Genomic DNA, 14377 nt, shown 5'->3' with positions numbered 1-14377 from the left:
GTGTAAAATGTTTAATGGTATATAAAAATAAGCCAGAAGTGCACTCACATGGATAAAGATGAGATGAAGTGGAGTCCAGCATATATCAAGGTAGAATCCAATGGGAACAATATACAGTTCATATCAAGGCAGAATCCAAAGAGCCCAGTATATAACTTATATCAAGGTAGAATCCAATATGCAAGGTGTACTGCCTCTGGTTTGCAATCGCTTCACTGCCTCTCTGCCTCGGCCCCATCCCATCCGGGTTGACGGTCATGAGGAGTATGAGGTGAGCCGGATCCTGGACTCTCGATTGGTGCGCAGTCGGGTGCAGTTCCTGGTTCATTGGCGCGGTTATGGTCCCGAGGAGCGTTCCTGGGTTCCTTCCGCGGATGTCCATGCCCCTGCCCTCCTCCGCGCTTTTCATGCCCGCTTTCCTCAGAAACCTTTTGTTGAGCCGCGAAGGGGCCCTTGAGGAGGAGGTACTGTCAAGGTCCTACCTTTTCCCAGAGATTGTGCGGCTTCATGTGCTGGCGTCCATCTTGGGTTTCTGCAGAGCATGGTGGGAGTCTTTTATGCCTTCAGGTCTCTGAGGTCCATCCCCCAGAGGGGTGTGGCTGAGCACATATGCACATATAAGCCTGTGATCTGCACATGCTCTTTGCACTTGTGTCTTGTGTCTTTGTGTAGCTACAGCTCTGTTTATACTCTCGTGACTCTTCTGGAATCTGACGCGGCTTGTGACTAGACCATTCTCTGTGTTTTCCTTTGATCTGACCTTCCGTTGCTGAACCCGGCCAGTGACCTGTGATTCTCATCTACTGTTCTGTACCGTTTTGTCCCATTGTTGTTGCCCGGCCTGCCTGACTACGCTATTGTCATTCCTACCAGCTACGCCATTGGCGGCGGCCATTACCGCAGCCAGGGTGTCTCGGGGGCCGTGACCTGGTTCCTGGCTGCGTCAAGTCCATCCCCACCATCAGGGGCCCTGGTGAAGGGCAGCCTGGGACTTAGACTCCGCGCCCTGAGGGACTTCAGTCTGTTGGTGGTGGTTGTCGTCAGTCAGTGCGTTACCCTGCCACTAGGCTTACCTGTCCATTCCACAGCCCTGCCCTGACACAGGCTGGCCATATGGTTGTGTTAACGACTGTCTGGTGGTACCTCTAGCAGTCCTCAGGACAGGATTCCCCAGGGCGCGGAGTCTAAGTCCCAGTCTGCTTATTCACCAGGGCCCCTGAAGGTGGGGATGGACTTGGAGCAGACAGGAACCACGTCGCGGCCCCTGAGTACACCTGCTCGTGGTAGAGGGATCTGCCAGAGGTATATACTGATGTGAAGAGGCAGAAGGTTTGAGCAGGGATGGCTGGATCCGTGCAGGATGGATGGATGGATCGTCTGAGTAGCGTAAGGCGTAGTCAGGCAGGCCAGGTCAGCAACATGCGGGCAGCGAGGTACCGAAGGAGCAGGCAGAGAATGGTCAGGGTCACAAGCCGGGTTCAGTAACTCATGGGCAGCACGGTACAGAGGGTCAGGCAGAAGGATGGTCAGGCAAGCCAGGGGTTAAACAGGAGACGGTCAGCAACAATGCAGAGGTTGGCAACAGAAGATAGGCAGAGGAACAGGAACACAGGATACCAGGTACAGGGGCTCATGGGAAACAACACCAAGGCACTGACTGCAGGCCTGGCCATTCCTTAAATACACCTCCTGCAATCAGCCTCAGGTGATGGTTTGATTGCAGGAGTGAGCTTCTGGCTGCTGAAAGCACCCGCTGGCCAGCCCTGGTACTGCAGCCCACATGGCAGGTGAGTCCCACCACCAGTGGTGAATCCATTCCATACACATGGGAATAAGCTAAAATGGCCACCCATCTACTTACTGCCTCCACTGCACCAGTGTAGGCTATAGAGAGTGGCCACATGACCTCTGGTGGCTGGAGGAGAAAACTGCAGTCCAATACTCCTTTAGAGACATATGGCCTGGCCAGACCAATAGCACACTGCCCCCAGTGGACACTAGGAGAATGACCAAACAGTCAGATTTTTCAAAGAAATATTGCAAATGTAAAGTTACCATACCCTGAATCATAACAGGAGTCCAACCTTCACCCATCACGGTGGCCTTTGTCATGCATACCTTCAAGGACTCGGTCCCCATAATGTAGAACCACTGCTTTGTACCTGTATAGCACCCCACCAGAAAACACCTTGGTAAGTATTATACTGCACAGGGTTCCATTATGCAGGGCCCAGTACTGTAAGGCTGCATTACAGGCAAAACCCTGCAGATTCTTCTCCTTATCCAGTGGGGTACCATCCATTTTGGCTGTCAGCTTTCTGAATGGATCCGATAAAGTCCCTGATTCTACAATAGAACCATTCTGGACCTTCAGGTATTCTCTAAGAGCATTTGCAACAGTTCAGTGACCATCCGCCTTACAGACACTAGCGAAGAAACTGAAGTACTTCCTGCATAGGAGAGGTTATATAGGGGAGGACTTCCTCTCTGATTGGTTAGCCAGTGTCAATTCACCTATAGGTGGCATATAACCCACATAGTCATGAATAGCCTGCTCTGTGTCCCGTGATGTACAATAAAGAAAATTATTTTTTTGAGTCTGGTTTTCTTTTATTTTTCTTATTTAAGTTCTTGGATTAAAAAGTTTAAAAAACACTGGTCTAGGGTGATCTTTTGTGTAATAATCAGTTTATGATTACTGAATTAAAAGATAACAGAATATGCAGAAATTCTTAAAGGTTGTAGCAACTTCTTTTTTTTCATGCACATAAGTTAGCATTTGGTCCTTGGAGTGTGCCTACAAGTGTGTGGCTTTAAAACAGAAAACTATACAACTTTTCTTTTATTTGCCAGCTTTTGGAAAGTGGGCACTGGAAAATCATGGATTCACACAAATGCATAATGGAACGTTTTTTGGGTATTGAAAGTGCTGGTTTGTTCTGTTCTGCATTATACAAGTTTTATTTACATTTAAACAACTGGTTTTATTATCCATGCATTTTGTTGAATTTTTTTCTTAACACAATCCAATTGTTTGTTGTTTTATATATTATTATGAGTATTCTTCGTTTCTTTGTTATATTCAATTAACACTAGCCACCATGTCAGTAACACAACAGTGCACAGAAAACGAATGTGTTGCAAAGATCTCTGATTCCCAGTCACTTACCTAACATTCTTTTGTGTTTTGCTTGCTTGGATTTCATCTTCTGGGCTCTTTTCAACATCAGTTGTACTGTAGCTGCATCTTTAAATCCCCTAAAGGAAAGCATATTACCTTACATATACATGTTTTGCTCACATTTTGATTACTCGATGACACATCAAGATAGAGTAAAAGGAAGTATTTTACATACCATTCCTGGGAAATTTTTTCCTCTTTCTCCAACTTTAAGGAAATGTCAATATTGGGCTTCATGCTAGACACATGTGACAAATTTTGCTTCCCCAACCTGACAGCAGATGAAATCATAGGCCAAATCAGTTAAAAAAGAAATGCACCAAGGCTTTGTAGTCTAAAGCTGTTTCAGCTAACTGTTTATGCATTCCAAAATCTGAAATAAAATCTAGTTTAAATAGTGGTAGAAAACTATCGTGAAAGGTTCTGAACGTCTGCTAGCATTTTGAAATGTTTACTTTTCAATTACTTAAAGAACTATTCAAAAATTACCATCAGCACACAAATCTCAACCTACACATAATAACATCCATATCTATATCAAGATATATAAAGACATATTCTTCCCGCAAAGGAAGATACAGGCCTAATTATTTTAACTAACAGTGGGCATTACTACAGATTAGTAAGTAACTAAAATATATAGACAGTGTCTTTATGCAGCAAAGATAGCTTAATGCCAGATTCCTTGTATTGTCACATGGAAGCTTTTAGATCTGAGCAGCAGGCCAGCAGAATAAATAAAGAAACAGAAACATTATGCACTCTGAAATCTTAAATAAACATGCATTTATTAACTATGTAAATCATTAGGAATTATTGTAAAGTTATAAAGGTTGCTAGCCTGAAATACAAGGTCACAAGAGTATTCTGAGAAAAATAAAACACAATTAAGATTACTTAAAGTCCAGCTCCAGGATATCACAAATTTATAATATGATGGATTAAACTGATTGAGATTTATATTTGTGGACTGATCTGTGGGTATACACATAAGGTGCAATTAGTACACTTTGAGGAAGTGAAGCATCTACCCACATAAGCACGAGAACTTTGTTACTGTATTGGGAATATGTAATGTATGGGTTTATGAAACTTTATTGACATAATTTATTGAGATGTTTATTATTATTTAAAACTATTTGCATAGTTGGTTTACATTATGTAGATGAAGATAATGTATAGCGCCACATTTATTTGGCGTTTTATGTGTATGGTTTACATACAAGTGTTGGTTTGTTTTAGCAAAATAGTAGTTAGAATAGCAGCACAGGAGAGCTGCTACAACTTAAAGCAGATCTTCACCCTCCCTCTAAATTTTTTTTTAACCTTTGCTTACCGGGTTGCAGGTTGTATACAATTCAGATATTCATCCAGCCAGTGGATCTAGTGTTTTCCTACTGAAATCCCCTTCTCTTCTGCTTCCAATCAGGTCCTGCACCATCATGGTCTAGTGTGATATCATTGTCCCATTAAAATCTGTGCAGTGTTTTCTAAATATAATTACATTTTTAATTCTGTCAGTACTGTTTGTAGCACAATTTATGGGTGTAGGAGGTTTGGCCAGCATTGAAGCCACCTTCCCCTCCTATATTCTGCAGCTCTGCAATCTAATCATGAAGCCTCGTGCTTACTTTGCATTTTTTACTGAAAAGGAAGCTACTGAGCACAGACTCCTCCCATTTTAAATCAGAGGAAATATTGTACAGTTGTAACTGTTGGTTTGTGTTGTGAATGAGAGCAGTGCCACTGACTGATGCCTACTATTAAAATAGAGACTAGTGTAGTAGATGGCATGTGTTGTTGTAGGCTTGTGTGTTTGAGAATGACCACATGGGCTCTGTATGTATTGTCTGTATCACCCCATCTCTTCTGTGCACAGACAGAACTAAATATACTGTATATTCACTTTTGTCCTGCGTGGTAAGATAGCTGTGGCAGTGTGTGTGTGTGTTTGTGAGGGAGTGACCTCCCTAACTGCACTGCCCAACAGCCACTGCTCAAATACACAAGAGCCTAAAGCTGGCCATAGATGGATTGAAATTCAGCCAGTTTAGCAGGTCGAATATTGATGTGTATACAGCCGTTCCCATTAGAGAGGAGTTGACCTAGTGATTGACTCCTCTTGAACAGGACTGTTGCAAATTTGTGTGCTGATCAGTGTATTCTAAGTCTCCATATCAGAATACAAAAGCACAGCAAGGAGGACTTCTTCAATCACCTTGAAGGCGAGCATGGGAGGAGGTGACACGGAAACGAGAGAGCAGGGGGTCTTGGGAAGACTTAAGAGAGCAGTTTGGTTGATATTTTAGTGATGTAGCTGGGGGCAGAGTTGTAGATGACTTTGTAGGTTGTTGTTAGTACTTTGAATTTTATTTGTTGTGTGAGCGGAAGCCAGTAAAGGGATTGCAGAAAGGAGTACTAGACACTGAACGGTTGGTAAGGTGAATGAATCTGGCAGCAGCATTCATGATGGACTGAAGGATTGATAGCCTATGTAAAGGTAATCCAATGAGGAGGGAGTTCCAGTAGTTGAGGTGAGAGGTAACCAGAGAGTGAATTAGAAGATTTATGGTGTCATTTGTTAAAAAAGGGCATATTCTGGAGAAATTGCAGAGGTTGAGGCAGCATCCTTTGGACAGGGATTGGATGTGGGCCTGAATGGACAGATCAGAATCCAGGGTTACCCCTAGCACCCTGGCATGCATTGATAGTTGTAAGTGACACTGAAGGTGCAGTGAGATAGGTAAGATGCGAACCAAAGAAGAGTACAGTCACGGAGACCAAGGAAATAGAGCTTTTTGAGCAGGAGGGGGTGGTCAAATGTATCAAAGGCAGCGGAGAGGTCCAAGAGTAAGAGTACAGAATAGTGACCATTGGTTTTAGCTGTTAGTAAGTTGTATGTGAGTTTTAGGAGAGCAGTTTCTGTGGAGTGCTGTGGGTGAGATCCAGACAGAAGGGGATCAAGAAGGTTGATCTCAAGGAGGTGGCAGCTCAGCCGGTTGTAGACTAGACATTCAAGGAATTTGGAGGAAACAGGAAAAAGGAGATGGGTCTTGAGTTATTAAGACTGGTGGGGTCCAGTGAGGCCTTTTTAAGCATGGGGGTGACTAGTGCATGTTTCAGAGGGCTGGGGAACATGCCAGTAGAAAAGGAGAGATTGAAGATATGAGTTAAAGAGTGTAGGATAGAGCCAAAGGGTGACTGTATTAATTACTACGTTTGGATCCATTAGTATTTATTAAGCTCAAAACCACAGACATATGCTCCTAGCAATAAATAAATAAACATTAGTTATGCAGAAACTACCTTATATGATAAAAATTAATTCATGGATCTAGATATCTGATCTCCTTTTAAGAGTTTTAGAGCAACCTACTAAAGCATATAACTATTTAATTCATTAGCACATATCTTGGAGGAAAGAAACTATGGTAATGGATTTGTAGAACTGTTTTTAAGAATAATTCCGCATCATAGCCTTTTGGAAGACAACCTAGAAATTCAATAAAGTCAAAATAATTGTTTCACCTGCTGTTAAGGTGCTCTCTTTCATGCCTTACTCCGCTTTGCAATGCTGCTGCTTCACAACCTGACCAGGCCTCTTGTGGGATCCATGGCAATGAATGACCTCTGCTTTCCCGTATGCCACTTTTCTGGGTAGCAGGAAAAATGAGTGAACACATAACAATTGAAAAAACTAAAAAAATACATTCACAGAAATCTTTGTAAGGTGTGGCAACTATTACTTTAGCAGCAGCAGTAAGTATCTAATGTATTTTAAAAAAAGCAGCTTTGCCTGCAAGTGTCACCTACTTTCCCATGCTGTTCCCTGATTATTCAACCCAAGGGACTAAGGACATCCTGCAAATGCCCCCTGAAGGAGCATCACCTTGGCAAACTGCAATCACAGCATACTAATGCAGAGAATATAACTGCTGTCAACATTTCAGCACCACTCTCCGCTGCTCTCAGCCAAGCTTGTGAAAGCGGGGAGAGAGGAGAGAAGAACTGAAGTTGGACAACAGTGAATCGATACAGGACTCAGGTAAGTATTTAGGAGGGGGGAAGGGTACAGCAAGTGGCAAACATTTTTTAGCTTAAAGAGGAGATCCACCCAAAAGGGGAATTTACGCTTTAAGTCTTTGTCCCCCGTTCTCCATTAAGAATTGGCACCTTTAAGGAGCGGGGGGAACTGTACCCAAATTTGACAGGTACCCGCTCCCACTTCTGTTGCGATCGCCTAGGCGATTAGAAGCAGAAGTTGTCCTCCCTCCCCATAATCTTCTGGGATAAGTGACAGGTCCCAGAAGACTACGGGGCCATTCACAAAGCGCAGCGCTTCTTGTGCATGCGCAGTGGGCACCTGGCTGTGAATCCGCAAGCTGTCACAGCCAGGTGTCCACACTGAAGTTGCTGGCGCCAGGGAGAGAAGATGGCCGGTGAAACCAGCGCTGGTGATGACACCGCTGGACAGGGGGACAGGTAAGTGCCTGTAATTTAAGAGTCAGCAGCTACAGTTTTTGTGGCTGCTGACCTTTTTTTTTTTTCAGGTGGAACTCTGCTTTAATGTAGGAAATGCATTAAGGTAAAAAAAACCTTTTAAATTTAAAACCACCTTAAAGGTCTTTTTTTTTATTAGAACAGACTGTTTATTGAGGTTATAAAACCATAAAGGATAACTACAGAAAGACACGTTGTTACATTAATGAACACACTAGAGACATAAATGACATAGCATGCAGATAAATGACATTACACCTGTAAACAAATATGCCACAATCAATAAGCATAACATTAAGATTTTACAAAACATATACCACAGATTTTGGACATTAATGCCAACTCCTAACAAGAGTGACACGGGAAAGAAGTGAATTAAAGTCTTTTTGATGTTACTGTAATATTTTATATGCTTGCTTTTCCTTATTTGTGTTATTTTATAAAAAATAGCTTCTTGTGAATTTTGTCCCTAACTGAAAGTGCTTTCATTACTTTCACTGCTCAACTTTTAACTCATGCTGCAGAGTTAATATGCACACAGGGGATGTTTTGTTTTTAATGGGCTGATGGACTGAAAGGAGTTTGCTAAATAAATAAAGCCTTTTTATTTCAAGCATGGGAGGAGGCAATAAAAAGCACATCTAACCACCGGAAGCACCATAATATCTGCAAGGGGACACAAATCATTTTATTTTTTAAGAGACATGAAAGAAATCGCAAGTGCATTGCATCCACTAGTTACAGTACAACACAGTGCATCCTAGTGGGGCAGAGGCCTCGAAGTTCATCACTTTCCATAACACCTCTGTCCATCTGTCCCCTGAAAAAGGCGTCATCATGGTACCCTTTATTCTCAGGGTACTGGTGCAGACAGCAACAATGAGATTATCAAGTCAGCACTTCGCTGCTCTCTACATCAGAGAGGACACTCGAGCTCAGAGAAGAGGTGAAAAGGCACAGGACCCAGCGAAGTCCCATGAATGGTCTAAAATGTCATAAAAAAGGTGACAGTTAAATCATGAAAAGCATTAGATACAGACAGCGCCAGCCACAAGGGACTGGGTAGGGGACAACTGGGTGTGGGGGAAGCACAGAGCTGGGCTTTAAAGTTTTTCTTTGTTTTACGCAAAAAAGCAACAACTTTTTTTTTATCTAAAAAGGAAAATTAAATCTGGTAATAAATGACAAACTATTATCATCATAAGCAAGAAACTTGCTGCTGTCTTGATAATACTCAGCTATTAATATGAGAGATTATTTAGAGATTATTTTAGTGTTTGTAAATACTACCTCAATTATTTTTTATTGTCTGTCAGAAATGCAGCTGGTACATATCACAAATGTTCTTTTTGCATCTTTTTTATCTTAATGTTGAGCTACTGTGATGCTGTATTGAAATATATCCAAAACAAAGACAGCAAAATAAAAAAAGTAAGACAAATCACCTGGGGATGAGAAATAAGTCAGTGACATCTTAAAATCAGCCAGTAAATCACTACATTAATCATTCTAGTAAAGAAAGCTTTAGTGGATGATAAAACACTGAAACATCACATTTACAATATGACAAGTTACCTTTGCCTGTTCTGCTTTACTGGAGAGATGTATAGTTTCATAATGGGAAGCAGTGGGATCTAATGACCAGCCTTCATTCAAAACATTCTAAAGGCAATGAAACAAAGTAAATGGAGAGAATAGATAATATTTCAGCAGAAATGTCTATGCTATGTTGAACATAAAGCCAAGCAGAAAAAAATCTAGAGAAAATTTTGAGAAATGATTCAGTTTAGAGACTTTGTTATACTACATGAATATGACTTGATGGTTACTGTAAAATTAGAGAAAATGTATTTTGACAGGAAAGTTAATGGTATGTCACAACAACTGCTGCCTGTTGGATTTTTGGTGTTTCTTCATTTTTAGGGAAAATCCAGTCCTTAAGGTAAACCTAAGAAAAATATGAGGAATATCTGTGCCGACCTACTGAAAACACCTGGTTGTTATGCTAATTAAAATTCTCTAATACTTTCTGAGTCACTTTCTAGAAATGATTAGGTAGGTTCACACTGATACTGATCGCAGCTGCCGGCAAAGGGATGTGCCTTGCATTTTTACAAAGTGAGGTGGTGTCTTGCGTTTTTTTCCTAAGCTTTAATGTACTGTCATGAGCTGACATTGCAATAATTTCTACGAGCTGAGTGACTGAGCATAAAAATGCAGGGTTGCACGCAGACCCACGAAGTGGTGCAGAAAATTGCAACTTTTTTTCCATACCACTCTGCCCCGTGGCTGACATACGCAAGGAAGTATGAACAGGGCATTGTTTTTTGTGTGCCCTTGTGGAGAGCAGCGTTTTTGTTATACATAAAAAGGCAAACCTCTTTATAAGTGTGAACCGGCCCTTAGGCATATCAAGAAAGTTAAACAAAAAAGCTAAATACTTGTTTGAGGTCAGTCATACAAAGTATAAGCAGAGAAATGCAGCGCAAGAAGTGGTCAAATAAACATGACCAGTGAGACATTCAATATATAATCAATGAATATAAATATAAAAAATATAATAATGAAATTGCGCAATAAAGCGCTGAGAAGGTAAACAGTGATTGAGTCTGAATATGACACATAAGGTGCAACAAAAGCAGCCAATAATGATATACATATATAGTGTATCACACAGGTGTGAAATACCACATAATAAATGTCTAAAAATCAGAGTATAATCAGATTAGTATCAATGCAGAACATGTATAAATATGAACGTAAACAATGAGCTGTGGGGTGCTAACATTGGAGGGGAACACACAAACGTAGAACCGTATCCATGATGGAGACTAAATGGATTTTCGAATTACACTCACTTGAACTTTTTGGTTTGAATGTTGATCTCGACATTAATTGTTTTATTGACACTAGTTGAAATTGGTTATTAACCATATTTCTTACCTGTATAATAAGTACACACATTTTAGATCTACACATCCCCATGTAAGTTAATTTTTTATTTTTATTTCATCCATTTTATAATTTTATTTTTTTTCCTCTGTGATGTTCCTATGTGGCGTCAACGTTTTTATCAGTTTGCTTATATATTGAATGTGTCACTGGTCAAGTTTATTTGACCACTTCTAGCGCTGCATTTCTCTGCTTTTATATGTGTATAAGGGTTGGAGGTTGACCTTTAATGCCAGCTGCTCGGTCCATTTTACCTAGCGCTCATATACAGTATATACTTCCATACAAAGTAATGCAGTATGAGGGATAGCATGGCAGCCTGCATGTATCACTTTTCATACATGGCAGCTTTCATATCCTTAAACACTGGGGCAATTTTTTTATATTTTGCACACGTTAAAATCTGCATTTGTTATACAGATCACATTTTATTATTGTAAATCTAACCCCCGCCCCCCCGCCCAATGCATCTTTTCAGGAAAAAAATATAAAAGATTGTGCTGGAATATCTGCATCCTCAGTTACACTAGCCAAGCAGTGACAGCTGCAAACCCGAAAGTGACATAATACACATCATTTTCGGGATCATTAGTCACAGGAGGGTTCATGAATGGATGTTCTTCTGCTTTAATCGGGGAACCAGTTTCCCATGGGGGAGGGAGGAGGGAAATCCCTTCATCAGCTCGAATCACGCACGCCCACAGTTGCAGCAGCAGCTGAGCTAGATTTAACCACTTGTCTACCATGACGCTAATAAACAAACCTAGATAGGTTAAAGTAGATGTAAACACTAACTGATTTAAATATAGTTTGTGCAAGTATTGTGTATCATGAATAACTGCTGAACAAATATATTTGAACGTTTTCTGCTTTTGTTACGCTCATTGTTGCTAATCAACTCCAACCTTTGTGACCACATACTAAATACATGCACTCCAGTGGCAACTGCATAGTATTTCTCAGGGCAGGTTTCTCAATAGTGACAACGGTGGACCAGATCTACCTAATGTGGGTAATTTCCATTGGAATCCAATGGGGCAGGGTGATTGTGCAGGGACATAATTAGGGGACAGGGACAGGGTGCTGTCACCCTATAAGTTACATTCCTTAACAAGGACCTTTATGGTAGGATCACCACATATAAAACCTGCACATTTACAAATTACTTTTGAAATTACATTAACATGTTGAACCATTGATAGGATTTTAGTGATTTTCTTTACATTTAAAGGAACACACAATATTTTAGACAGTGAAGGTGGATGCTCAAAAAAAATGGATATTTCTATGTGCTTAAAAAATCTCACGTAGCACAAAAGTAAAATCCCCCTTATACACATACAAAACATGCATGAAGAAAAATGTAGGATTATCAAAATGTACCTGCACGCACAACTGAGTGCTGGTCACAAAAGTATTGAATAGGTTCAAAAAGAAATATATTATTATGTATTGGGAAATTGTTATCCCAAATTAAGTGTTGCTATTGCACAAATACATAGTCATCTCTAAAATGTGTATTGGTTCAGAAGTAAAGTCGCAAGTGTGACATTACTCATTCTGCAAGCAATACACAATAGAGAGTTGTGTTCTTGTGCTTTTTGAGGTTGCAGAATTCCACTGTGGCATCTATTATATAATAATTCTTATGCTGTGACAGAGTGTGGGGGAAGGTACAAAATAGTATTTTCTCTAAAATATATATTTAACAGATGCTGAGGATGTGAGGAAAGATCAAGATAAATATTCTGTGAACCCTCCACATGTGTCAAACTGACATGCAATAATTAAACTACTAGCTGTCCAGGTTTGTAGCAACATTTGTGTGCTAAATTACACTAGTGAGTTTTAAATAATATCAGAGATACCATAAAATTCTCTACAGTAGAAGCAACTAACATGCAGAACCGATTGATTGCTGGGCAGATTAATCTCATGAAAAAAGCTTTAAAAAGTTCTCAACAAATTCACAAATGACCTATTCCAATTAATTCTATGATGCAAATACTGTATGGATAGGAGTGAACAGAAAGCATATACATTATGTCACGGTACATGATAAGCTATAGAGCTCAGAAACTAAATATTACCACTTGCTTATCATTTTACAAAACAAATACCTGAAATAAATAAAGTGACTATCTAGGTTGGGATAATTAATAGCTTCATGACTAGCATAATGATTTGTATATCAAATACTTTTTGCTACTTGTAAGGGAAAGAAATATTTTCCTTTTAGGTAAAACTGTGAAATAAAAATAACTTACTCTGTTTTTCATAAAAAATTAAAATAGGAAATTGAATTTTCTAGATTCTTTAAGATAAAGGTACATTATTTATTATGAATAGAAAGAGAAAGAAAAAAAATGATAAACTTTTTTTATGTGTTTATTTATTTGAAGCTATTTTTGACTGTATGCTTTTATTTTTAAATTTGACCTTTATCTTAAAGAACCTGACTAAAGTACTGCCAAGAATGGTAGTCTCTGTTAATCTACATCTATTAGCACTCACTGCAAAAACTTCACTAACAGGCAGAAGTAATATGAAAATCAACCTTATTGGTGTTCCTTGAGGACTTTTCCACTTGCTGATAGCATGCAGAGAAGGTAGGAAATTAGGCTTCCTTATGAAAAATTGCATTGTGCTCTGTGCAACAATCACATGACCTGAAACCACATGTAAAGTTGGCCATAGATGGGTAGAATTTTGAACCTAGCTAAAAAAGTTTGTTTGTATTTCTAATCATTAGTGGCTCAAATTGATGACTGCAGAATATGCAAAAGGAGAAGGATGGAAAATGTGTTTTTCATTTGGTAATGTCCATTCATTCCAAAATCACTTGTTAAAAGCAAACAATCATTCAAACAACATTCAAAAATTCTTAGAATGACTTGAGAATTTTCACATATTTTCTAAGAATTTTTGTTCAAAATTCTATCCTACTGTGGCCAGCTTAAAGTGATTGTAAAGACAAAAATTTTTATTTTTAAAAAATAACAAACACGTCATACCTACCTGCTCTGTGCAATGGTTTTTCACAGAACAGCCCCAATCCTCCTCTTCTCGGGTTCCACGACGGTGCTCCTGACCCCTCCCCCTGCTGAGTGCACACGTGTGCTCGCTCCTAAATCAGCTCTGTTTGTCCATTGACACAAAAAGCTGGCTGAGCCTCACCCCTATCTCTCTTCTCACTGGCTGTAAATAAGAGCAGCAGGAGCTAATGCCTCCTGCTGCTGCCTCTCTATTTAATGAGGAGAGAGAAAGCCAAGAGAGCTGATCACTGGATTGAGATTGGGCTCAGGTAAGTATAAGGGGGGCAGGGTGATTAGCTGCATGCATGCAGAAGGTTTTTCAGCTTAATGTAGAGAATGCATTAATGTAAAAAACCTTCTGCCTTCAGAACCACTTTAAGAGTCTGCTAAACTCAATACACCTTCAGGCTGTCACTGAAGCTCAGTTTCTTTACATGGATAAATGCATTAAAACAGGAATATAAGCACAACAGTAAAATTAAACTGTACTCTGGAATAAGCCCAAGAAATGTTACATTAAAAGGATCAGTGCATCAACATTTTATTTCAGTCACAGGTGATGTCTGGAGACTTACTTTACCAACAGAAATATTGGGTAAAGTAAAATCTCCCTGCCATACTTCCTTCCATTTTTTTAGGAAGTGTTGTTGTTGCCACTTACTTCTAAATTTTTTTTAAATATATAAGTTAAATTTGAAAGATAAACAGA

The 14377-nt window shown here is 39.9% G+C and overlaps 1 protein-coding gene across 1 annotated transcript in view; it reads right to left on the bottom strand.

Annotated features, from left to right (window-relative positions):
* The window catches only part of LRRIQ1 (leucine rich repeats and IQ motif containing 1), a 238741-nt gene that overhangs the window by 96810 nt on the left and 127554 nt on the right, over positions 1-14377 (bottom strand). The window contains exons 18-21 of the mRNA XM_089652370.1: positions 9257-9343; positions 6710-6834; positions 3357-3452; positions 3170-3258 (exon numbers count right to left, since the gene is read on the bottom strand). Of these exons, the coding sequence (XP_089508496.1) occupies positions 3170-3258; positions 3357-3452; positions 6710-6834; positions 9257-9343 (397 nt within the window). The remainder of the gene's footprint in view (positions 1-3169; positions 3259-3356; positions 3453-6709; positions 6835-9256; positions 9344-14377) is intronic.

This window comes from Staurois parvus, unplaced genomic scaffold (assembly GCF_062004578.1).
Source record: "Staurois parvus isolate SC_StPar_1 unplaced genomic scaffold, SC_StPar_1.0 ptg000025l, whole genome shotgun sequence".
Taxonomy (NCBI): Eukaryota; Metazoa; Chordata; class Amphibia; order Anura; family Ranidae; genus Staurois; species Staurois parvus.
This window is presented reverse-complemented; position numbering and strand designations above follow the sequence as displayed.